This window comes from Myiozetetes cayanensis, unplaced genomic scaffold (assembly GCF_022539395.1).
Source record: "Myiozetetes cayanensis isolate MyiCay16 unplaced genomic scaffold, myiCay2020 scf85, whole genome shotgun sequence".
Classification (NCBI taxonomy): domain Eukaryota; kingdom Metazoa; phylum Chordata; class Aves; order Passeriformes; family Tyrannidae; genus Myiozetetes; species Myiozetetes cayanensis.
Window position 1 is genome coordinate 84,442 of NW_026088130.1, and position 27,296 is coordinate 111,737.

At 42.6% G+C, this 27,296-nt stretch overlaps 1 protein-coding gene across 1 annotated transcript; it reads left to right on the plus strand.

Annotated features, from left to right (window-relative positions):
- The first annotated feature begins 291 nt into the window (after positions 1-291).
- LOC126652431 (creatine kinase S-type, mitochondrial-like) lies at positions 292-26,618 on the plus strand. Its single transcript, XM_050339165.1, has 9 exons — positions 292-443; positions 2,836-3,034; positions 4,790-4,885; positions 6,343-6,564; positions 11,715-11,800; positions 16,186-16,309; positions 23,164-23,298; positions 23,626-23,751; positions 26,388-26,618. The coding sequence occupies exons 1-9, from the start codon at positions 292-294 to the stop codon at positions 26,505-26,507; spliced, it is 1,260 nt and encodes a 419-aa protein (XP_050195122.1). The 3' UTR covers positions 26,508-26,618.
- The last annotated feature ends 678 nt before the right edge of the window (positions 26,619-27,296 follow it).

The following is a 27,296-nucleotide window of genomic DNA, read 5'->3' on the forward strand; positions in this document are numbered from 1 at the left end:
ATTAAAACAATTAAACTATTCTGGGTGTTTGGTTTAGAATTGTGCACTTAATATAGAATTAAAAATCAATTGATTTCCAAGTCTACCACAGGTACATATATGGAAATATAGTAAAGTCTAACTATTTTTCTTAATGCACTGTTTCAATGCAAACCAATAATAAAAATGAATTGCTTCTTTTATTGGAGTACAGTTAAAAGTGAAGGTTTATTTTTCATTTGCATTGCATGAGGTCTTCTGGGTTGATTTTAGGTTGTCTTCTCTTTTAGAACTTGTATCCTTTCAAGACGAATGGCTAGCACATTCTGTCGTCTCCTGGTTGACCATGCAACTGCTGCATTCTTTGCAGCGGGAGGCACAGGGATCCTAACCACTGGATACCTCCTCAATAAGCAAAATGTTAAGGCTGCTGTTCAAGAAAAACGAAAACTCTTCCCTCCAAGGTAAGCCCTTTGGGTTAAGTAGTCAGCTGAGCATAGCACCCAGTTCACTGGGCTAGGCATAGCATTTAACTCTTTGGAGGAAGAAGATCCACATTAAAGCTGCAGAGTACATATTCCCTCATGCAAACACACTATGTTTCTGCATATAAATTGTTAACTGTCAAACTAAAACCCAGCATCCTTTATTAATAACACCAGTTTTAGATAGCACTGACAATGGCCTTCAAGGACAGAAAATAGGGATGTGAGATCATATCAACACACTTACAAAAACATTGCCAAACAATGACAAGCCTGAAAAATGGTTCAATTTTTAGGCATACCACCAATTCAGTCCTTATTTTATCTTGTCAGCTCTTGAATGCTTTCAGTGTCTATTGGACATGCTGATTGCATAGACTCTAATATTAGAAACTATAAAAGTATTTTAATGATGCAAATAGTAAAGAAATTTCTTACATAACTACTGTATTTGAAGTTATCCTTATTCTGTTTAAAACCTAGTTGGTTGATAATTAAAAACTAACTACAGATATGTAAGTTGACTTTGCTGGCCATATTTGTGAAAAAATAAAAAAAAACAACAAACCAAACAAAACCACCCAAAAGAAAGGACCAGGCTTTGACAGACTTTTTTTTTTTTTTTTTTCTGTGACAAATAGTATCTTAGCTCAAATAAACTCTTATCAAAGTAATGGGGTTGTGCATAAAGCAAATTTATCAAAACAAGGTAAATGTGATCTGACCCATAAAAATTATTTACTAAAGCATAATGTAATTTTCTCTGCTTTATTATACTGTACAATTTTTTGTAAATAAAACCATTAAAAGAACCCCAAATACTGTAAAATAGTTAGATTTCCAGCTGATATAGATCAGACAGTTACACTGATGTCCACGAAGCTGCAAGAATATCTCAGCTCAGAATGAGAGCTCTCATCCAGTTAAACATAATTCATTTCCTACTTGAACAAAACAATGTTAGAGAGATTTTAATTTTCAATAAGTGTCTCAACAGAGATTTAACATGGTTTAATACACTTTCAAGGATTCATTTTTCTGGTTGCTCCAAGTAACAGAAAGCTGTTATTGTCTGTTAGTGGGGCTGCCCAGCAGTGCAGTGTGGAGTACTTTGTGAGTTCAATATTCCTCATGTCCTAAATTTCAGTGCAATGTATTGTGATTGGTTATCCTTGGCTGGCTGCCATACACCCACACAGCCACTCTCTTACTACCCCTCCACAGCAAGACAGGGGGAGAAAATAAGATGAAAAACCTCATGGGTAGAGATAAGGACAAAGAGATCACTCACCAATTACCATCATGGGGAAAACAGACTTGACTTGAGGAATAATAATTTAATCAATCCCCAATCAATTGTAACAGAGTAGGATATCGAGAAATAAAAAAAAAACTAAAATCACCTGTCCCTCACACCCTCCTTCTTCTGAGGCTTGACTTCACTCCTAACTCTTCTGTCTCCTCCCTGCCAAGTGGCATAGGCAGGGATGGGGAATGGGGGTTCTGATCAGCTCATAACACTTTGCCACTACTTCCTCCTCACACTGTTCCCCTGATCCAGGATACAATCCTTCATGAACTTCAATGTGGATCCTTCCCAAGAACAAACTGCAGTTCTTCAAGAACTGCTCCTGCACGGGTCCTCCACAGACCACAGTTCCTGCCCGAAAATCTGCTCCTGCATGGGCTACTCTCCATGGGCCACAGTTCCTGCCCGAAAATCTGCTCCTGCATGGGCTACTCTCCATGGGCCACAGTTCCTGCTAGGAGGCTGCTCTATTATGGGCTCACCATGGGCTGCAGCTTCCTTCCGGGTACATCCATCTCCGCTGGCATGGGATCCTCCACAGGCTGAAGGAAGACAGCCTGCCTCACCACAGTCTTCACCACGGGCTTCAGGGGAATCTCTGTTCTGGCACCTGGAGCACCTCCTCCCCCTCCTTCTTCAGTGACCTTGGTGTATGCAGGGTTGTTTTTCTCACATCTTTTCTTACTTCTGTCTATCACAACTGCTATGCAGTGTTTTTTACCCTTTCTTAAATGTGTTATCACAGAAGCACCACCAGCTTCACTGATTGGTGCAACTTTGGACAGTGGTGGGTCCATTTTGGAGCCTGCTGAAACTGGCTCTGTTCGAGCATGGAGGCAGTCCCTGATTTCTTCTCACAGAAGCCATTCCTACAGCCCCCTCCACTACAAAAATCTTGCCACATAAACCAAATATATGTATAAACCAAGAACTAATTATATTTTCCAGCTATGCTGTGTTCTCCATATTTCCTGATCATTTAAGTAGTTTCTTAAACTAGCAAGGATTACTGTTTAAAGATATCATATTAAGTGCTTGTTTTGTTTTGGTTTTTTTTTTCAGTGCAGACTATCCTGATCTCCGCAAACATAACAACTGCATGGCTGAATGCCTCACACCAGCAATTTATGCTAGGCTAAGGGACAAGATCACTCCCAATGGCTACACCCTAGACCAGTGTATCCAAACCGGGGTTGACAATCCTGGCCATCCTTTTATTAAAACTGTGGGTATGGTTGCAGGTGATGAAGAATCCTATGAGGTAAAATATTTTCACAATGTTATCATATTTGTTTCAGTTTGTATGCTATAGTTCACAGGAGCTCATTATATGAACACATTCATAGTAGAATATGGACTCCTAAGAAAAATTGTATCCCAGATAATGTATAAAGGGCAGGCCATGTACATTTTTCCTACTCTTTATGAAGATTTGAATGCTATTCTACTTTAGGAAATGCATTGAATATGAGGCATTGCTAAAGAACCCCTCTCTACTGCAGTCAAAGTCAATAAAATGTGGTTTCTTGGGAGCAATCCTCTATTTGCCTCCAACAGCTGCTCTCTTTCCTAATACTAAACATAGTTTATGGAAAAACAACAAGAGACATCAAAATAAAGGTAATATGGAAATTACACTGTAAAACAACTGAGGCAGAACTGAAAAGAAAATGGCTTCTGTGAAGTGCCAAGCATCTTTAAACCATAACTATTAGACCATGACAAAAGCCAAAGACAGTATTAGGATGGAAAAAAAAGAAAATCCTTATTTTTATTTACCTCTGTGGTCTGCTTCCTTCAGTCTACCATACAACAATATCTATTAATATACAATCTCTTAATAGTATCCCAAATTCTAGGCTGCTCAAGATGAAAGAAGACATCTGGTATTCTGGGACTACCAGCTTCTGTGATTTGTTTTGCTTATTTAGACATGGTGACTGCCTTGAAAAGCTCTGCTAGAGTTATTACTGAACAACAGAAGGAAGGTGTGATTGTGATCAGTGTTGACATACCTGTGCTAAATGGTTCTAACTAGCACCAGTAGTCAATGATAGTGAAGACAAGTATTCTTATATGACCTAAGAACAGGGCACAAGCTGCCTGGGGACTGAATGTATTTTTTAGTTGCTAATAAATCCTGAAATTTAATCTGGTTGCCACCACATCCAGTACCTGTCTGTGGTAACTAGAATAAGCTTGTAACTAAAGTAAGGTGTAATTTTTGTTGTGAAGATGAGCAACCACTACAAAGCACTGTTTAGGTCAAAATGACTGAAATCCACAACTGATAATCTCATTGAATCATAGAATCAACCAGGTTAGAAACGACCTCTGAGATCATAAAGTCCAACCCTTGATCCGCTACCACTGCAGTTACTAGACCATGGCACTAAGTGCCATATCCAGTCTCTTCTTAAATACCTCCAGGGATGGTGAATCCATCACCTCTCTGGGCAGCCCATTCCAATGCCTGATTACCCTCTCTGTAAAAAATTTCTTCCTAATATCCAACCTAAACTTCCCCTGGCAGAGCTTAAGACTATGCACTCTTGTCTTACTGCTGATTGCCTGGGAGAAGAGACCAACCCCCACCTGGTTACAACCTCCTTTCGGGTAGTTGTAGAGAGTGATGAGGTCTCCCCTGAGCCTTCTCTTCTCCAGGCTAAACAACCCCAGCTCCCTCAGCCTCTCCTCATAGGACTTGTGCTCAAGTCCCTTCACCAGCCTGGTTGCTCTTCTCTGGACCTTCTCCAGCACCTCAATATCCTTCCTGAACTGAAGGGCCCAGAACCAGATGCAGTACTCTAGGTGTGGCCTCAACAGCACTGAGTACAGGGGAAGAATCACTTCCCTCATCCTGCTGGTCACACTGTTCTTGACACAATCTCCTAATTTATTGTTAGGAGACAGAGTATGAAATTCCATGTTCTGCTTCTAAGGTACAGGAGAAGTTAGTGCATTAAAGTGTTTCTATGGTACTGAAGACTTTTTGTAGATTCTCTTGACTCCGTAGGTATTTGCTGAGATTTTTGACCCTGTCATTAAAGTGAGGCATAATGGCTATGATCCACGCACAATGAAGCATCACACAGACCTGGATGCATCCAAGGTAGGATTTAAATAAAGTATTGATATTCAGTGCTGCTGCTTACGATGATGATATTGTATGTAATAGTACTTTTTTTACCTTGATCCAACTCCAAAGAAATTGAAGAAACTGGCTAAAGAAACTGGAATGGCACAAATGACTGAAATGGCACATCATACAGGGAGTATGACTAAATGAAGCAAGCTCTGGTTCTGCCCTTTTTTATTGCAAGACTGTTAGTTTACAGCTTAGGTTTGCTGGGGTTTTCAGCATCTGAAAAAGGACAAACCAGGCTAGCATCTACATGGCCTTTCTTTCTTTTCCTTATTGTTCTCTTCTAATTTCTTTCTTTACTGGACCACTTTTACCTGACTCCTGTAGTGTTCACCTGACTACTTTATTCAATTACACCCTGACATTATACAGAAGTGTCAGAGGCACAAGACTATGCAAAAGGAGCAAGCCAGGAGCCAAAAGTGATAGCAAGACAGGCAAAACAGTGGGCTCACGAAGGGCACATTTCCGCAGTACCCAAGCAAGAAGAGAACAGGTAAACGAGGTTCAGCCAACAGGCCAATGATTGACAGAAAAACCCATAGTGACAAGGCAAGTCTGAGGTCAGGTCAGTGAGGCAGGGTCAGGATAAACAGGGTACAAGGCCAGGCACAGGCACAGGCACAACACCTACAAAGTAGCTCAGGCAAGGACCAATGGTGCCTTAGATTAAATGCAGCTCAAACCAAGGTGTAAAGAGTGCGAATGAAACTTCTCATAGATCTTTTTCAGACAGCTATTTTCAAAGTTGTTGGATCCATGGTTACACAGGTGTAAAATATCAGAGCTGGCTAAAACCCAGTGGAGAGAGGGTGAAAGAGGTTTGCAGAGCTCCTCGGTGCACTCATGGCCCTAACAGCAAGTTAGTTGCATCCTACCTTATTCTTAACAGAGGGATTGATCTCAACTGTTACAAAACATTTGGGCCTCTGCCTAATGGCACTGTGAACCTGTTCATGAGCTGAAGTTAACCATGTATTTAAGGATCAGAGTGAAAGCATTCCCCCCTCCTGCACACACACAGTCAAGTCTTTGACATTGCTTAATATTTCCTTCCTCATTCAATAACAGTGTTGATTAGCATCATCTTGGGCTTTCTTCTTTCAAAAGAATTTCCATACCTGGCCTTCTTTCTACATTCATATCCATATTTCCAAAAGCCACTCAGATCTTTTTGTATTCCATGCTGGAGATAAGAAGGATCAGCTGGTTACTTTGCCACATTCAGTCAGCAAAAGAACTTTGGAGTTCCTAAAAAAACCCTTAATATCTGAAACACTGAAGGGTTTCCAATGTTTTGTGATATCTAGGAAAGGTCAAGATCCCTGGGCAGAAAGATGACCCATTTTTGTATCATGGGGTTTTTAAATGGTTGTGTACAAAATGGGGAACTGTATGTAAATTAAAAAATATTCTTCTTTCAGATCACCCATGGTCAATTTGATGAGCGCTATGTCCTCTCATCACGTGTACGTACTGGTCGTAGCATCCGGGGCCTCAGCCTTCCTCCAGCTTGTACCAGGGCAGAGAGAAGAAAAGTAGAAAATGTTGTAGTCACTGCTCTAGCTGGACTGAAAGGAGACCTTTCTGGAAAGTACTATAGTTTGACCAATATGTCTGAGAATGATCAGCAGCAGCTTATTGATGTAAGTATAGCTCCATGTGACATGTAGGACTTTTGCATGTGAATAAGAGCCATATGTACACTCAGAGAAAATGCAAAATTAAACTGATTTGGGGAAATTAGTTCAAATTATATCTACACATTTGGGATCTCTAAGGTCAAGGGTAGCAAGCATATAGGCTAAGAACCAAATTCTCAATGTGACACACACACACAGAGATCATGATATTCACAGAGTATAATTTGACAGAAAATAAAACACCGGAACATAGGAACATGAATGTACAAGCATAAGTATTTTAGTTTAGGGTTCTTTAAAAACAGTTGCTGGTAAATCAGGATTTCTACTACAAGCAATGAACTGTATCTTTAGTTAGTCCTTTGTTAATTTAGCAACTCTCAATTTCATCAAATAGATGATATATCCCCAGAGATTCCTCTGACAAAAGGGACCTCCAGAATCTGGAAGACCATCCAATTGCAATTTAAAGAAACTTACATCAAGAATGACTAACTAAAGATAAAAGTCTCTGAAAGCATTAAGAGAAAGAAAGAGAATGTGTGTGTGTGTACGCGCGCGCGTATGTGAAAGAGAGAAAACTTCATTTTCTCATATGAGTGGGGAGAATTATACCTCTCCTTAAGTTTTGCAGTGACATAAGGTCCCCTAGTGTTAAGTTTGGTCTTGCTTGCTTGTCTTCCTTTCTTCTCTTATGCTGCTCTCTGTTTTGCTATGTGTAGATCAAATATTTATATGAAAACTTTTCTTACAAAGTCTTTTTAGATTTTCATGTGTGTAGTGGGTTGACCCTGGCTGGATGCCAGGTACCCACTAAAGCCACTCTCTCACTCTCCTTTTGTAACTGGACAGAGAGAAAGAAAAAAAACCAGCTAAGGATTCATGAGTTAACAGCTGGGAGAGGTCAATTACTGATTACCTTCATGGGCAAAACAGACTCAAAGTGGGGATAGTACTTAAATTAATTACGAACAGGATAAGAGCCAAAGAGTGAGAAATAAAACAGTCTTAAAAACACCTTCCCCCCACCCCTCCTTCCTTCCATGTTCTCCCTCCTCCCCTCAGTGGTGCAGGGGGATGGGGAATGGGAGTTATGGTCAGTTGTTGTTTCTGCCGCTGTTCAGAGAGAGGAGTCCTTCCCCTGCTCCCGTGGGGTCCCTCCCACAGGATACAGTCCTTGATGGACCTCTCCAGCGTGAGTCCATCCCTTGGGCAGCAGTTCTTCCCAAACTGCTGTCCCGTGGGTCACTCCTCCATGGGGGTGTAGTCCTTCGTGAATGAGCTGTACCACCATGGGCCCCCCACAGGGGCCACAAGTCCTACCCAGGAAAAACCTGCTCCAGCGTGGGCTTCCCTCCCCATGGGCCACAGGTCTCCAGCAGGACCCTGCTCCATCTTGGACCTCCCACGGGGTCACAGCCTCCTTCATGCATACACCTGCTCCAGCATGGGCTCCTCCATGGGCTGCAGGTGGGTCTCTGAACCCCAATGGTCCTCCACGGGCCGCAGGGGCCACAGCTCTGGCTCCTGGAGCACTCCTCCCCCTCCTTCTGCACTGACCTTGGTGTCTACATTGGTTTTCCCGTGTTCTCCCTCCACTCTTCCCTGGCTGGAATTCTTTTTGTGCAACAACTTTCTGTTCTTAAATATGCTATCACAGAGATGTTACTATTACTCCTGATTGGCTTGACCTTGGCCAGTGGCAGGAAGTCCGTCCTGGAGCCGGCTGGCATTGGCTCCACAGGACAGGGAAAGGTTCTAGCAGCTTCTAACAGAAGCCACCCCTGTAGACCCCCCTTTCCCCCCCACTACCAAAACCCAGCCCACAGAAACCCACTACATTGTCTTAACAAAAAGAGGCTCTTAAAAGCTCTGCTTGAGGGGTGGTACTGGCAGAAAATAAAAGATAGCTGTTAATTCTGGTTCCAGTGCAGTTTGAATTAGGCCATGGCAGATGGTAGAACTGTGTTTCCACCACTGGGGCAGTCAATTCCAGGTGTACTGGATGCCTCTCCAAATGAAAGTGAACTGTGGTATGCACTCTGCTGCCAAAGAGATTGAGAAAAATGCATTAGTGGCATCATTTGTGTCATACCACTAGGCTGCCTTTGATTCCACTTTGCATAGACGTTCTAGTATGTCTGCTATGGCAGCACTCAGCAGTGGCATGACTTTATTCAGGCCATGATAATCTACTGTTACTGTCCATTCTCCATTAGACTTTTGGACTGGGCACATGGGGTTCTTAAAGGATGAGTGGGTCCTGCTACTTACTCACTGCCTCTCCAGTAGATGAATCAACTTATGGATGAGAATGATAGTCTCGGTGCAATATTGCAGCCGTTGCACCATTGTGGTAGCAATCAGCACCTGTTGTTCTTTGACCTTCAGCAGTGCCTCTCCAAGAGACTGGGTAAGGTAGATAGTTGGTTAATTTCCTGGGTCTCCCAGGCAGCTATACCAAAAGCCCATCGATACCCTTTTGGGTCCTTGAAATACCCTCTCCTGAGATAGTCTATGCCAAGGATTCATGGAACCTCCGGGCCAGTCACAATGGCGTGCTTTTGTCACTCATTCCCAGTGATGCTGATTTCAGCCTCCAGTCAGCCATTGGAATCCTTCTTGTCACTCCAGAAATGCAAATGGGTTCTGCCTCTGCATAGCTTGATGACATTAGGGTACACAGTACAATCTCTTCCCATATGATCAGGAGGTAGATCAACCCTTCCACTCAACCTGGAAAACTGCCCACTGGAGCCTGGAGCTGCAACTTTACTGGAAGAACCCCCTTTTGTGATTTTTTTTCCATCCAATTCCTGCACCTGTACCTCTAGGATCAAAGTAGGTTTTCCATCCCTCTTCCTCATGTCCTCTCTGTGGCCCTGCAAGTAAAACCCCGGGATACCCCATGGTGTGTACATTCTATATCCTCCCTCTTGGGTGGAAGAATGCCTGCTATTAAAATCTGAGATGTGTGTCTGTACAGGTGGGGAGTAGGAGATATCCTCTCTGAATTGCTGAAACTCCCTGAACAGTTTCTCCACAGTTGAGATGATAGAGAAAGAGATTTTTTCATCATATTCCTGGAGTTGGCAAGCCACTTCATTTACTGTTGCTGGCAAGACGTCTCTCCAGCTTATTGTTGCAAATAGGTTAGTGTTTGATGGTGGTGCGCTCCATAAAAATTTCCACCACATGAGTCATGTGCACTGGACTTTGTCTGGATCTGTTGGTAACTGTGCATTTTTTAGGTCAAAATAAACCAACTCCAGCATGGCTAATTCCCTGAGGTACTGGATACCTTTCTCTAATGCGGTCCACTTGCCTGGGTGACACATAACATCTTCCTTGTGGGGCTACTTTTTCCTTACTCTTGACAACAGTTGCCTCCAGAGGCTAAGGACTCCTGTCCCTCTTCCAATTGCCTTGTCAATGCCTGCTTCCCTAGAAAGTGTTTCCAGCTGCTTGGCTTCCCTACCCTCTAATTCAAAACTCTTATCCCCATTATCCTATCATTGGAGCAGACATTTAATAATGTCCTCACCTGGATGACAGCTGAAATCTTGTCGCATATCCCGCAGCTCACTCAGGGATAAGTATCGAGTGGTTCTTTTGTTCTGTCTCTTCCTCCTGTTCCTGTGATGGCCCTTCTTTGTTCTCCTTGTCCTTCTTTACTAAACAAGATGTCTTTCATGTCCAGTTCTTTTTGTGTATAGGGGCAACTGATACCAGCACAGATTGATTCTCTGGTTCAGTGGCAGTGTCTATCACGGGGTTTGCAGTAAGCACAGGATCTGTCACTGGGGTTCAAGTAGCCACAGTGTCTATCATCAGGGTTGGAGTAGCAGCAGTGTCTGTTGTTTTGTTGTCAGATCCAAAGACCTTCTCTTCCCCCTGAGGGTACTGAGCAGTGTAGAACAGGGCTCTGTAGGCATTAGACAGGCCCCAGCACTTTACAACTATTTGCGTCTCTCTGGAATTGCCAGGGTGATAGCATACTTTTTCCTAATATTTTACTAGTTTTTCAGGATTCTGCACTTGTTCAGGAGTTCCAAAAGGATGGAGGTGACCACTCTCCTAGGTACTTGCCCATACTGTCCCGCACCCTGCCATTCATAACTATACAGCCTTGAAACGATCTCTGCATGATGTTCTTAAATAGTTGTTTAACCTTAAACAAGACCTGAACCATATTCAGCAACATGCTGTTTCCTAGCAGGACTGGGAGGAAGGGAGGAAGGAAGGAAGGGAGGAAGGAAGGAAGGAAGGAAGGAAGGAAGGGAGGAAGGAAGGAATCTAGGCCATAGGTTGACTCTCTGGGAGAAAAAAGGCAAAAGATGTAATTATTAATATTTCCCAGTAGATGGCTCCCAAAGTACAGAGGTGTCAGCAATGCTGAGTGCATAGACCACCTTAGTTTCACCACCAGTGAGTCTACCATATCATAAACCAATACTACAAAGTATACTACAATCATAATCTGAGCCCAGGTCCCAAGGACAATAAATATACACAGAGAACACATACAGCAAGTAAGGTATTACATAAAAAACCCTGGGAACAAGCACAACAGTTCTGAGAGCAAATGAATCAACACTGTGACCAGCAGCTTCTAAACCAATACAATGAATGCATATAACAAAGCTGTTTTAACATGGTATTGTCAGATCTGCCATTATCTCAACCCTTTGTGTCCCATATTGGGTGCCAAGAAAAGTCTGTCATGGTTTAATCCCAGCTGGCAACTAAGTACCATGCAGCTGCTCCTCAGCTGTTCCAACTCCCCTCAGTTTTTATACTGAGCATGACATTCTATGGTATGAAATATCCCCTTGGCCAGTTCGGGTCCACTGTCCTGGCAAAGCTACCTCCCAGCTTCTTGTGCATCTCCTCACTGGCAGAGCATGGGAAACTGAAAAGTCCTTGACTTAGGGTAAGCACTACTTAGCAACAACTGAAACATCAGTGTGTTATCAATATCATTCTCATACTTTTAGTCAGGAAGGAATCAGGTTCGCAAGTCATGCTATGGGATTTAATTGTATTGATTACCTTCATATTAAATGCATAAGACAGTGTTAATAAACTTCAATTTTGTTTTGTTTCTCTTTCTCTTTTTGTCTCTCTCTTTCTGGTCCCATTTTGGTGTCCAGGATCATTTTCTCTTTGATAAGCCAGTGTCCCCTTTGCTAACATGTGCTGGGATGGCACGTGACTGGCCAGATGCCAGAGGAATCTGGTATGTTGTGTGATGCGTAGAAGCATGTGTCATGTTTATAAATATGTATTACAAGTCTCCTTGCTTCTCCTAACCCCACAGCCACTCTACACTGATACTCACAGCATGTTCAGTTTGTTTTTTAAATATTTTTGTAGCGTTTTAGATGATTATTGAAAAAAAAATTAAGACCTTTATATTCATAAAGGCAAAGATATGGCAAAGATGCGAGGACTGTTGAAGTGTTAGAAACTACAGAAGAGCTTGAAAACAGTCACAAAGGAATTAGGGCTTCTCCCACATAAAGGTGGTAGGATCACTTCAGCCCAACCGAAGTGCATGCACCATGGGCAACAAACAAGAAGAGTTGGAAGTTATTGCACAGCTGAAAAACTATGATATAATTGCAGTCATGAAAACATGGTGAGTTGACTCACAGAACTGGAGTGCTGCAATGGATGGCTATAAACTCTTCAGAGGGGACAGGCAAGGAAGGAGAGGCCTTGGGGTAGCCCTGTATGTTAGGGATTGTTTGGCCTGTTTAGGGGCCTGGTTGAGAGAGTCCCTTGTGAGACAGTCCTGAAGGGCAAAGAAGTCCAGGAAGCACAGCTAGAACTTAATTGGCTACTGCCATAAAAGACAAGAAAAAAAATTTCTGTAAATACATTCACAACCAAAGGAGAACTAAGGAGAATCTCCATCCTTTGTTGGATGTGGGAGGGAAACATAGTGACAGAGGATGAGGAAAAGGCTGAGGTACTTAATGCCTTCTTTGCATCAGTCTAAAAGCAAGACCAATTGTTCTCAGTGCACCCAGTGTTCTGAGCTGGGAGACAGAGATGGGGAGCAGAATGAAGCCCCCATAATCCAAGGCAAAAAGGATCCTTCCAAGGGTACTGAGGGAGCTGGCAGAAGCGCTCATCAAGCAACTTTCAATCATTTACCAGTAGTCCTGCCTAACCAGGGAGGTCCCAGTTGACTGGAAGTTACCAAATGTGAAGCCCACCTACAAGAAGGGCCAGAAGGAGGATCTGGGGAACTACAGGCCTGTCAGTCTGACCTGGGTGCACAGGAAGGTCATGGAGCATCATGAGTGCCATCAAATGGCATATACAGGACAGCCAGGGGATAGGATCAGGCCCAGTCAGCATGGGTTTATGAAAGGCAGGTCCTGCTTGACTAACATGATCTCCTTCTATGACAAGGTGACCTGCTGATGAGGGAAAGGCTGTGGATATTGTTTAGCTGGACTTCGGTACAGCCTTTGACAGTTTCCCACAGCATTCTCCTGGATAACAAGCAATAGGACAAGAAGAAATGGCTTCAAGTTGAACCAGGGGAGGTTTAGATTGGATATTATGAGAAATTTCTTCACCAAAAGGCTTGTAAAGCATTGGAAGAGGGTTCCCAGGGAAGCAGTTGAGTCACCATCCCTGGAAGTATTTAAAAGATGTAGATGTAGCACTTAGGGACATGGTTTAGTGTTGGACTTGGCAGTGTTAGGTTAATGGTTGGAGGTTGGACTTGATGGTCTTAAATGTCTTTTCCAACCTAAGTAATTCCATTATTATATGGTTCTACATAAACAATCATTAATATCAGCAACACAATGTAGCACCATAAGTATGGGTCCTTCTATGTGTTTTTTTATCTGTTTTTTTTATTTCAAGATAAAAGTTTGATTTTAGAAAGAGCCTGTGAATCACCATTAAATGAGCATAATGAGGTTACAAATATGGCTTAAAACTGGATTGTAGCAACACTGGGAGCTAGGAACCATTGGCAGTAGTTTCAGAACATTGCACTGTAAATTCCTTTCCCCTTCCACACTTTTGAGAGATGGAATGTTATTTTAATTTCCCAAGGTGAAAGTAATCCTTTTTCTCCAAATAAGCTGGACAAAGAGTGGATACAAAACCAGTTAGAATCATAGAATAGTTTGAGTTGGAAGGGATCTTTAAAGGTCATCTAGTCCACCCCCCCTGCAATAAGCAGGGACATCTTCAACTTGATCAGGTTGCTTGGAGTCCCATCCAACCTGACCTTGAAGGTTTCCAGGGATGCAGCATCTACCACCTCTCTGTGCAACCTGTTCCAGTGTTTCACCACTCTCATTGTAAAAAAATTTTTCCTTATGTCCAATCTAAATGTACCCTCTCTTATTTTAAAACCATCACCCCTTGTCCTATCACAATGGACCCCGCTAAATAGTTTGTCACTATCTTTCTTATAAGCCCCCTTAAAGTACTGAAAGGCTACAATAAGGTCTCCTCAGAGCCTTCTCTTCTCCAGGCTGAACAACCCCAATGCTCTCAGCCTGTCTTCATAGAAGAGGTGTTCCAGTTCTCTGATAATTTTTGTGGCCCTCCTCTGGACTTGCTCTAACAGGTCCATATCCTTCCTGTGCTGAGGACTCTGGACCTGAATGATCTGGAATCCTCCTCTGGACCCATTCTAGCAGGTCCATATCCTTCTTATGTTGAAGGCCCCAAAACTGGACGCAGTACTCCATGTGGGGGTCTCACCAGAGTGGAGTAGAGGGGCAGAATTACCTCCCTTGACCTTCTTTAGATGCAGCCCAGGATATGATTGGCCTTCTTGGCTGCTAGCTACATTGCCAGCTCATGTACAGCTTTTCACCCACCATTTGAATTTTGGTGGGGGTTTTTTTTATGTCTGTTTCTTCTTTTATAGCATTGATATTTTTTGTGCTCGAATGTAATATTTTTAGAGAAGGGGATAATAGCCCCCAGTACAGTGCACACACACACATCCTATCACATGGAGGCAGCTGTGCAATGCTTAGCATCTGAATGCATCCTGGTATATTTGTAGGGATTACCAGATGTTATAATTCTGGAAAATGAGGCTAAAAGGGATTTTGAGAAGCCTTCTATCTCCTCGCCCTAGGTAGGTTCAAGACTTTCAGAGATGATGTCATAATGTGTACTCTCGTAGAAAACAATTTTGTGTAAAAGAAGGGTAGGTTTTCAAATCTGGCTCACTGAAATATTTTCCATTCACTATAACTCCATTTTTTTCTTTCTGCCTCATATTTTGCAAGTAAGACAAGATAAAATCAGGTCTGTTTTACTCAGGAAATTCCTGGATAGTATTTACAATGTTAGTGATTTTTCTGTTTTGTAGTAGAGACAATATACAGAATGCCTCAGATTTATCATTTCCCTAGAACATTTAAAAGAGGCACAGGGGAACTAATTGGAAGATCACTGAAATAAAAATTCCTCACAGATTTCCACAGACTTTTGATCAGGTTTTACAGTTACTGCTCCCTGACAAAGCAGGTTTAACTTATCAGAATAATACTGGATATGCTTCTGAACATGATGCAGTATTGTCACACTCTGCATTCCTTGAAGCAATGGGAAGACTCATTTAATTAAAGGAGAAACTGAGTCAGGTCAACATTAATCTCTGGAAAATCCTACCCTGAATATTTGCATGTGACTGAAAATGAGATAACTGGACCTCTCTATAATGTCAGGCCACAGAATACTTGCATCTGTCCAGTTTTGCATTGTCAAAGTGTGAAAAGTAAATTACAGTAAAAGGCAGGCTGCAAGTTAGGCTCTCAGTGAAGTTTCAAATTTCATGTGTTTCAAACTTGGTCATATTCTACTGTTTGTATGTACAAGTCTGATCTTATCAATCACTTTTTATATTCTGTAGAAAGATTGTTGCAAAAGATAGAAAAAAATGGAGAAAATCAAGGAAAGTGATCTTGAGTTTGACCTAGAACTATATAAACCTAGTCATGACTGATCTGTCTGGAACAAGAGTAGATAACTTCTCTGTAGGTATTATCTTAATTGACCAGCCAGCATCTTTAGTGCAGTGTCCAGAAGCAACATGTAGGTGTTTTCCTCAGACATATAATTTGACTGATGTGGCAATTCAGTGTTATTAAGTAATATGAAGGGCACTGAGATTTGATTTAGAAGACAATACAATTAAGTAAGGTCACAGGGCTGTGCCCCCAGTCAGTTTTTTTCTAACTGCACAATTTTCCAAGAACAATAAAAACCATCCCCAGTGACTTAAGATGCAGAATTTGGCTTCTGCCTTTGCCTGTTCCCTTAGCAGCTGTACATCCCAACTGTGTTCATGTTTGAAGCCATGTTCTTCATATCTTAGCTTCATGGCAGCATGATGTGATCAGAGAAAACTGCTCTTCTCACTGTGACCTGAGAAATCTGCATAATTCCATTGGCATGGAGGATCAAGCTGTGAAAGTAGCTCATGTCCTTAACCGTGCAGAGCAATGTTATTTTGCAGTGCTTAACCTTTTCACAGTCCTGAAAGACTCTAATGAAACTATGGATACTGTGAGTTATTTTTCAGGGTTTATCTTGTGTTTTAAAGCTGCTCATTTTTCTCTCAACCAGGCATAACAATGACAAGACGTTTCTTGTCTGGATTAATGAAGAGGACCACACCAGGGTGATCTCCATGGAAAAGGGTGGCAACATGAAACGGGTGTTTGAAAGATTTTGCCGTGGTTTAAAAGAGGTAGTAACTCAATGAATTTATTATAACTATTTGTTTATTGTCAGCACTACTTAGTGTGATTAACACTGAACTGACATCTCCAGAAGCAACAAAATAAAGTAACACCAATTCAAATAGCAACCCACATTAATAGCAGTTAAAAAAGGAAACAAAGACAAATCGTTATCCGAGTTGGACGAAAAAAAGGTAAAATGTCATTTTAGCTTTTATACTACAATCTTCAGCCCTGGATGGCTAAAGAAATATTTTTTTAGGGCTGCAAGGAGGACCTGGGCAACTACAGGCCTGTCAGCCTGACCTCAGTGCCTGGCAAAGGTATGGAGCAGATCATCCTAGGTGCAATCACACGGCACCTACAGGATGGACAAGGGATCAGACCCAGCCAGCACGGGTTTAGGAGGGGCAGGTCCTGTCTGACCAACCTGATCTCCTTTCATGATCAGATGACCCGCCTGGTGGATAAGGGGAAGGCTGTGGATGTGGTCTATCTGGACTTCAGCAAAGCCTTTGACACTGTCTCCCATAATATACTCCTGGAAAAGCTGGCAGCCCATGGCTTGGACAGGGGCACTCTCTACTGGGTTAAGAGCTGGCTGGATAGCTGGGCCCAGAGAGTGCTGGTGAATGGGGCTGCATCCAGCTGGCGGCCAGTCACCAGTGGTGTCCCCCAGGGGTCAATACTGGGCCCAGTCCTGTTTAACATCTTTATCAATGATTTAGATGAGGGGATTGAGTCCATCATTAGCAAATTTGCAGACACCAAGTTGGGAGGGAGTGTTGACCTGCTGGAAGGCAGGAGGGCTCTGCACAGGGACCTGGATAGGCTGGAGAGTTGGGCTGATTCCAACGGGATGAAGTTCAACAAGGCCAAGTGCCGGGTCCTGCACTTTGGCCACAACAACCCCCTGCAACGCTACAGGCTGGGCACAGATTGGCTGGAGAGTAGTCAGGTGGAAAGGGATCTGGGGGTGCCGATTGACAGGAAGCTGAACATGAGCCAGCAGTGTGTCCAGGTGGCCAAGAAGGCCAATGGCATCCTGGCCTGTATCAAGAACAGTGTGGCCAGTAGGACGAGGGAAGTGATCCTTCCCCTGTACTCAGCGCTGGTGAGGCCATACCTTGAGTATTGTATTCATTTCTGTGCCCCTCAGTTCAGGAAAGACATTGAGGTGCTGGAGCAGGTCCAGAAAAGAGCAATGAGGCTGGTGAAGGGACTTGAGCATAAGTCCTATGAGGAGAGGCTGAGGGAGCTGGGATTGTTTAGTCTGGAGAAGAGAAGGCTCAGGGTGACCTCATCACTCTCTACAACTACCTGAGAGGAGATTGTAGCCAGGTGGGGGTCGGTCTCTTCTCCCAGGCAATCAGCAGTAGGACAAGAGGGCACAGGCTTAAGCTCTGCCAGGGGAGGTTTAGGTTGGATATTAGAAAGAAGTTCTTTACAGAGAGACTGATCAGGTATTGGAATGGCCTGCCCAGACAGGTAGTGGATTCACCGTCCCTGGAGGTTTTTAAGATGAGGCTGGATGTGGCACTGAGTGCCATGATCTAGTAATCACAGTGGGGTTGGATCAAGGGTTGGACTTGATGATCTCGGAGGTCTCTTCCAACCCAGTTAATTCTATGATTCTATGATTCTGTGATTCTTCTTTTTCATTGGAACACTTGCTTTATTCCTCTCACTCTGGGCAAAGCAGCTTTCACTCCAGCTTCTCTGGATTTCTAGAGACTCTCCTGTCTCAGGAAATCTCCAACTGCTGTATAGCTCATACAACTGTGCACTCCCATATCACTTCAAAGACACCAACACAGGCCTTCACCTGAAAAAAAACCCAAACAAACACCACATGGTAAAGTAGGGAAAGCACAGAACTGTAAACGGCTTCTACAGGTATGTTAGCAGAAAAGGAAGATCGAAGAAGGTGTATCCCTCCTGATAATGCTGGAAAACTGGTACCAATGGATGAGGAGAAGGCTGAGGTACTCAACAGTATTTTTCTTCAGTCTTCAATGGCAACTGTAGTGTAATATTAATATAATAAGCAATAAACCCAGCACAGACTCAGACACCAGCATGACCAGCAACTGAACCATCTTTATTGAAAGGAACAACGACTTATATATGGAGTTTGAATAGTGACATGTCACAACATGTGACCTTCTTAACCAATCATAATCAGGCACTCCACTGCGCATGTGCGATAGAGTACCCTGGACTTCATTTCCCAGAATGCCCTTCTGGCATTCTTCCTGAAACCGAACGCCACAGGCAACCTCTCTTTCCACACTTCTCCTGTGTATAGACAGCAGGATGGGGACTGGGGGAACAAAGTGCTTCCCACTTTAAGTAAAGATCAGATTCATGGCCACCTGAAGAACCAGAACATACATAAGTCTATGGGACCCAATGAGATGCATCCCAGCATTCTGAGGGAATTGGCTGATGTAGTTGCCAAGCCACTCTTCATGATATTTGAAAAGTCCTGGCACCCAGGTGAAGTGCCAGGTGACTGGAAAAAGGGAAACATTGTACCCATCTTTTAAAAGGGTAGAAAGGAGTGTTGCCTTAAGATCAGGAGCAAATAAATACTCCAGGCAAATTTAGTAGAGATAAGATAAAGAGTAGGTCTTTAATGATGGCCTTCAGGCATGGGGAGTACAGAAAAAAAGGCATGTGCATGGTGTCTAGTGGCTCTACAATTTTATAGTATTGTCCATCCAATCCCAGAATCATCTGCCCCCCAAATCCTCCCTGGCACACCCTTCTGGAAATTGAGTCTGGGGTCTTAAGACCCCTTTCTTCCTCATCTTCCTCTTCTTCAGGGCACGTATTGTCTTTGGAGCTCCTTTAAGGTTCCAGGTTTGAGGGTTGCTTTGACTATGATGCTATCTTGTTCTTCACACCTAAGGTGCAAATGTTCTTACAGGGTGTTTTCTACAATTCTACCTTGAAAAGGAGCCTAAACAAGCCTGAAGAATTTAGAAAATCTGATATGAAATGGGCAAAAAAAGGGTTTAGTGAGTTCTAAGTACTGTTCTGAAGTGTGAAAGGTTATACAACTACATTAAAATCTACATTTACTACACAATAACTTCTAAAATCTACAAAAAGCTAAAAATCAAAAAAATTCAAAGGCATCAGGAGAACCCTGAGAACTAATGACCTATCAGCCTCACCTCTGCACTTGGGAAGATCATGGAACAGATCCTCTAGAAGCTATACTAAGGCACATGGAGAACAGGGATGTGATTAGAGACAGCCATCATGGCTTCACCAAGGGCAAGTCCTGTCTGACCCATCTAGCAGCCTTTTATGATGGAGTGGCTGTAACAGTGAACAAAGAAGAAACTACAAATGGCATTTATCTGGACTTCTGTGAGACCTTTGACACAGTCCCCCACAACATCCTCTCTAAACTGGAAAGAGATGGATTGGATGTGTGGACTGTTAAATGGATAAATAATTGTCTGAACGGTCACATCCAGAGGGTAGTGGTCAACTGCTCAGAGGCCCGATGGACATCAGTGATGAGTGGCGACCTTCAGGGGTCCATATTGGAGACAGCGTTATTAACAATGGGATCGAGTGTATTGTTGCCTAAATGGCTGTGGGGAAAAAAAAGACTCCAAGCCAAATTAGGTAGGAGAAAAGATAAGGATACAAAAGTTTTAATGAGCCTCCAGGCTTTCTGGAATACCCCAGCGCGCTCCCGAAATACAGATGTCCACAGTTTTTATAATGATTTTTGCCCAATCCCCGTCCTGTTACCACCCAGGTTCTGCCCCCGCCACGCCTCTTGGGAATTGGGTCTGGGGGCGTTTTGGGACCCCCTCTTCTTCCTCTTCATCTTCCTCAGAGCACGTAATGTCCTTGGAGGCCTTCCAGAATTCTAGGCCTGAAGGTTGTTGGGTCTATGGCTATATCTTGTTCCGTAGGGTTAGGGTGTTCTTCTACAATTCTACCTTGAAAAAAAGACTAAACAGGCTATGGAATTTAGGGAATTGATATGGGAATGGGTAACAGGGGTTTGAGCTGGTGTGTTAAGGGTAAAGGGATAATATGCTGCTACTCTAAAATCTACATTTACTACATAACTACTTCTAAGGTCTACGAAAATAAAAAATTAAAACATCAAAACTCCAAGGTATCAGTATACTCAGTAAGTTTGCAGATGACACCAAGCTGTGTGGTACAGTTGACACCCCTGAAGTATGGGATGCCATCCAGAGGGACCTGGACAAGCTCAAGAAGTGGGCCTATGGGAATCTCATGAGATTTAATAAGACCAAGTGCAAGGTGCTGCACCTGGGTTGGGGCAATCCCTGGAATCAGTACAGGCTGTGGGATGAGCAGATCAAGAGCAGTCCTGCCGAGAAGGACTAGGGGGTTCTGGTGGACGATAGGCAGGACTTGAGCTGGCAATGTGTGTTTGCAGCCCGGAATCCTATCCTGGGCTGCATCAAAAGAAGCATGGCCAGCAGGTTGAGGGAGATGAATCTGCCTCTCTGCCTTTGTGAGACCCCACTTGGAGTATTGCATTCAGGTCTTGGGTCCTCAGTACAGGAAGGACTGAGACATGTTGGAGCAACTCCAGAGGAAGACCATGAAGATGATTAGAGGGATAGAACACGTCTCCTACGAGGAAAGGCTGAGAGTTGGGATTGTTCAGCCTGGAGAAGGTTTCGAGGGACCTAATTGCAGCCTTCTACTACCTGAAGGGGGCCTACAGGAAAGCTGGAGAGGGACTTCTTACAAGAGCATGTAGTGACAGGACAAGGAGGAATGACTTCAAATTAAAAGAGGGCAAGTTTAGACTAGATATTTGGAAGAAATTTTTTTCTGTGAGGGTGGTGAGGCACTGAAACAGGTTGCCCAGAGAAGTTGTGGATGCCCCCTCCCTGGAAGTGTTCAAGACCAGGTTGGATGGGGCTCTGAACAACCTGGTCTAGTGAAAAGTGTCCCTGCCCATGGCAGGAGGATTGGAACTAGATGATCTTTAAGGTCTCCTCCAACCCAAAGCATTCTATGATTATTTGATTGTGGAAGTGGTCCCTGAAGGTAAGTTCAGAGCATCTCTAAGAAATTTTGAATATGCAGTGAGTTTGGGAACATGGAAAAACAAAAGTGCCTAATGGATGCTTTGTTGGCATCTAGGTCATTCACTGGGATCTGGTATGCTTCTTGGGCATATCCATGAGACTGAGTAATGTACAGGATTGTGGTCTAAGTGACAGCTTGGGGATGTTGTTTCCATGTTTTCCTCTGCTACTGTGCTTACCTCTTGTTCAAGAGAAGTGGACCTCTGGACCTTGCCGTATGAAGTGGTCAGATAGCTTTGGGAACTGTGACCAGAGCAAGTGCATGAGGCAGGAAATCTGGTCTAGTTTCTTACAAGCAATTTCTGCATTCTCACACAATATTGAAATGTCAGGATAGTCCATTCTTTTGTATCCTTCTGCAGAATGGAATTATTTGCCTATATTGCAGAGGTCTTGTGAACCTGAACTGGCATAGGTATCTGATTCTCTTCTGACAGTGGTTTTACTGAACTGAAATTGGATTTGGGTCACAGAATTAAGTCTCAGAAGTGTAGCTGAGTGTACAGAATAGTAGCTTATTAAAAGGTCAATAGACCTTTGTGATATTTCCGAGGATAATGATTTCAGTCTCTTTTGTAACTGGATTTAGAACTACTGACCCTAAGATTAGTTTAGTTGGTTAGAACATGGTGCTAATAATGCCAAAGTCATGGGTACAATATCTGTATAGGCCATTCACTTAGCAGTTGGACTCGATGATCCTTGTGGGTACCTTCCAATTCAGGATATTCTGTGAATTGCAAAAGCACTTACATTATAGAGGAGCTATGTGGAGAGCCTTGCTCGAGAATGGTTACATGAACGAGGTCATGAAGCTGCAGATACTCTGCAACTGATACAGATAGCGGACGGAAAAGGACAAGGGCACAGGATGAAGCCGTCCTGGAGATAAGAAGGAAGGACAAGAAGAGTCTGCTCTACTTCAAGGATGTTTATGTTTAGAGACTGACATTTATGGCCTTAAAATATGTAGCATATTCTGTTGTTTATCCTACTTCAAATTATGTGTTGCTAAGAGTTTTAACCAATCATAGTAAGTTTCTTTGTTCTATATAACCAATGATTCTGTAGAAAATAACTAATGTGGACCAATCAGAACTTTACAAATATAGATTGTAACGTATATAAGCAGTGCTACTGAAGCAATAAATCGAGACTTAAAAGCATCGCCCTGGCTCGTGTCTCCCAGCGTTTTACGACAGAGCTATGTAGTCTTTTCATAGTGGAAGAAGGGCTGTGAAATTTAAGCATTTAGAAATCAAGTGTCCTTCACCTAGCATCATGTAATCACCTTGAAAAATATATAAAACTAGGCTTTGGCTCCTTTTGTTTTATCCACAGTGTTTGAGATGTTTGGACTTATGCTTTGTAACTTGGCTCTAAAAGCACAAAGGCTAGAAAATCATTTATACATTATACAAGCCAGAATTACTATGTAAGCATATGGCTTCATGGGCAAAGGACACGATAAAGTGATAAAGAGCCTTCAAGTTAACGGTAGTTAGAAAATGATGAAGAAATTTTTGTAATATTCACTGGGGAACTTGATGCCTGATGAATGCAAAGGTTCATACCAGAGCCAAAATAGACTTTACTTGAGTATATATGTATGCACCTCCATTGGTGAATAGTGAAGTTCATCATCAACATAGATTTAAAGTGAAAAGAATTTCATCTATAAAAAAGTGTCAGAAGATGACAAGCTTGTATGCATTTCTTTCTCTTTATTTTTCTCTCTTTTTTTTATACCTTCATAGGTTGAAAGATTAATTAAAGAACGAGGCTGGGAATTCATGTGGAATGAACGTCTTGGATATGTTCTGACTTGTCCTTCGAACCTAGGAACTGGTTTACGTGCCGGAGTCCATGTAAAGCTGACAAAACTTAGCAAGGTACATATATTGTTTAAAAGGTCAGTGATGTAAATAATGTCTTCATGTGATTTATAAAGAAAAAATGACAGTTTACAGCAATTGGATGTTTTCAAGATGTGCAACAGCTAGGTCCCAGGCATAATGCATTACTAATTGAGCACACTTGTATTATGAAAATTGTTATATTTTTAATGGAAAATTATCTACTCAGCAGACAGACCCCAAGACAGGCTATAATCCAAAGACAGAGGAAACTGTCTGTCTTTCTGGAGATGGTACTAGATCATGGATAATAACAATAAGCAAGGCAAAAGACAATATGAACAAACCTATTTTTTCTGTTAGGATCCCAGGTTTCCAAAAATCCTGGAGAACTTGAGACTGCAGAAGCGTGGCACTGGTGGAGTGGACACAGCAGCTGTTGCAGACGTGTATGATATCTCCAACCTGGACCGCATGGGTCGATCAGAGGTAACCAGTTTGGTTTTTTCCTTGATTTTAAACTCAAATCTGCACTGATATGTCAGTTCCCCTCCATTTGATTTCACTATGAATTTAGAGCCACTTTTTAGAGCTATGGCAGTTTTTTCACCTAGTGAATTTGATCCAGGCTTACAAAACAAAAAATTACTACTGTGCATACAGTTTGTCAAATATGACAAGTTCCTTAGCAAGTTCCATAAATGTGACTTGTTTACATCATGTGCTGAGGCATTTTGCTGAAAGTGTGCAGGTACTGAAAACATTTGACTGTGGTAACAGAATTTCCTTGGGACAATGTTTCTCAGCATCACAGCACAAACCTTTATACCCAAATACCTGCTAGAGTACACAGCTATGAGCTAGGTGTACAGGTTCTCTCTATAGTGCTGGATATGAGCTAGGTATCTAGAAATCATAGATTCATAGAAACATAGAATGGTTTGAGTTGGAAGGGACCTTAAAGATCATCTAGTCCCAACCACCTCTGCCATGGGCAGGGACACCTACCACTAGACCAGGTTGCTCAGGGCCCCATCCAACCTGGCCTAGAACACTTCCAGGGAGGGGGCATCCACAACTTCTCTGGGCAACCTGTTCCAGTGCCTCACCACCCTCACAGTAAAGAATTTCTTCTTAATATCTAATCTAAACCTACTCTCAGTTTGAATCCATTCTCCCTTTTCCTATCACTACATGGTCTTGTAAAAAGTCCCTCTCCATCTTTTTGAATGGGGTTCACTGAAGTTGTACACTGGGAATGGAGCTAGATACTGTACCTTGGACAGGTACCTGATGTACCCAGTGCAAAATGCTGAGGAAAGAAGCAGGATTTGAGGACTAACCCATACAGGGAATCAGTCACTGAAATCAAGACTGGATTAACATGCAGTTTTCCTTTTAGGATTCAGTCATGCACTTTCACTGTATTGAGTTTGGCTGGAATGGAGTTAACTTTCCCATAGCAGCCCCCATAGTGCTGTGCTTTGCATTGGTAGCTAGAAAGGTGTTGATAACACATCAGTGTTTTGGCTACTGCTGAGCAGTGCTGGCACAGCACCAATGCTGTCTTTCCAACATTATGCCCCCCTGCCCCCCAATAGACTGAGTGTGGGCAAGATCTTGGGAGGGGACATAACTAGGACAGCTGACCCAAACTGGCCAAAGGGCTATTCCAGACCATATGACATCTGTTCATATATAAAAGCTAAGAGGATAGAGGAGGAGGGGATGGCATTTGTTATTTACAGTTTTTGCCTTCTGGAGCAACCACTACGCATGATGAAGCCCTGCTTCCCGGGAAGAGGCTGTAGATCACTTGCTGATGGGAAGTAGAGAATAAAATCTTTGGGGTTTTTTCCATTGCTTGTACATGCATGACCTTTGTTTTTTCTTTAGTAAACTGCCTTTATCTTGACCCATATAGGTTTTCTCCCATACTATTTTCTCCCCCCCCAAGTCCCAGCTGAGGAGGGGAGTGATAGAGTGTCTTGATGGGCAACTGACATCTAGCCAAGATCAACCCACCACATCCAGTTAGTCTAAATGGCTGTGGCCAAAAGTCTAGTCCTGCCATCCTACCAACTCCCAGTCATGTGAAAGAACCCCCACTACCTTCCTCCTACCCCATGCATCCCAAAGCATTCACGGCTCATGGTGCCACTGGATTGGGGAAATGAGTGTGTCTCTTCCCCTCCTTACACTCCCATTCCAATTAGTTTTCAGTTTACTGTTTTCTCATAGGAGAACATAATTTTTGTTTTTTCAGACACACAAAACTATACTAATATCTTAATATCATAGAATAAGTTTTAGTTTCTACAGATGCTTTAAGCATGCTAAACAGTAAGGGAGGGCTCTGCATGATTCTTCAAGTCATTTCAGCGCTACTTATATATCACATTACTATCCATCAATAAAAATACAACTCCCTCACTTTCTATAGAAGACAAAGTGCCAGTAGTCTTCACAGTCATTTACCACGTCAGACAATGTTCCATAGCTTTTAAGCCCAAAGGCATTTGGATAAAGGCATTAATCCAAACTTCACAAAATGCTGTTGGCAAAACATCAGAACCTCTTTACTTGCATTTTTTGCTTCACAGAGAACTGCCTGGTGACTCAACATTCATGGAAATGCCTTTTCACTTTCTTTGTCCTAATATGTAAATTTTGAGAACACAGCAGATGGGAACCCATGGCTTTGACATGCTGTAGTTCTCAGCAAATGTCTGGGGAGGATCTTGTACCCTCAGAGTGGTAACATTTGAAATAGGTGTCTAAACTAGTGCCTAAACATTTTATTTAAGCGCTTCTGTTTGTTTATTTATATAGGGATATGTGTAGGAACAGAATTTGGTGGAAATTAGGGACCTATTTGAAAATTTCTATTGTCAGAAGACCCAACTCAGCATGAACAAGAGAAGGGGTAGGGAGAAGGGAATTACTATTGGCTTCCACTGAATCAGTGCATGATCCATATTCCCTGTGTGTGATCTCTGTGCCCATGACTCTCCTTGGGTCTGTCTTTACTTTTGCAGCCTTTGCCATACAAAGCCAATTTTTTCTTTCCTCTATTAAAATGTTACCTAAATCTTTTATTATTATTGTTTTTCTTGTTGTTGTAGGTAGAACTAGTTCAGATTGTCATTGATGGAGTCAACTATCTAGTTGACTGTGAGAAGAAACTGGAAAGAGGTCAAGACATTAAAGTACCACCACCCTTATCTCAGTTTGGCAGGAAGTGATCTTGTGGATGATGATTGTAAATGATGAAAAATATGGTTGCCATTTTGATAGAAAGGCACCTCTGTATATCTCTATATAGATAGCTGGTTTAATAAAACACTGACTGATACCCAATGTCTCTCTAGATGCCTGGTTACACTGACAGAAAATAGTCTTAGTGCACCTTTAGTAGGTGTGAGACACTGGATTATTATATTAATTATTGGTTCAGACCAACTCAAGTGTGTTTGGGGGGGGGGGAAGGGACATGTTGACTTTCACGAAGGTGGTGTCCTGCTCCATATCCCAGCCCCTGAAGCCTCCTTGGTCAGCCCTGTAGCAGCTGTCCATCATTGGCACACTGGGAGCACTGACCCACACCACACCCCCTGGGGCCCCTAACCCAGCCTCAGAATGGCTAGCACACTGGAAGTCCCATCTGGGAGGGAGGTTGCCACAGCAGGGCCAGAGCAGATAAAAACAACACCATAAAGCCTCCACATGGTTGTGGCCCTGCCATTTCCTAGACTCCTGGATAGCTGACTCTAGGGTGGTAGCTATGATTCTCCTTTTCTCTCTCTCTCTTTCTCTCTCCTTCTTCTTCTCCTAATCTCCTTTCTTAATATTTTGGATAACTTAAAGACGTATGATTTGGATTTGCTAAATTGTATGGGTTAGCATGTGCTAAGTCAATGCTTTGTGGAATGTCTCATTTTGGTTGAATGTTGCCCTTTAAACTTTTGCCAAGTTTCCTTATTTTCTAAAGTTTGCCAAAAAAGTGTGTTATTTGACCTCCTGAGAAATGTGTG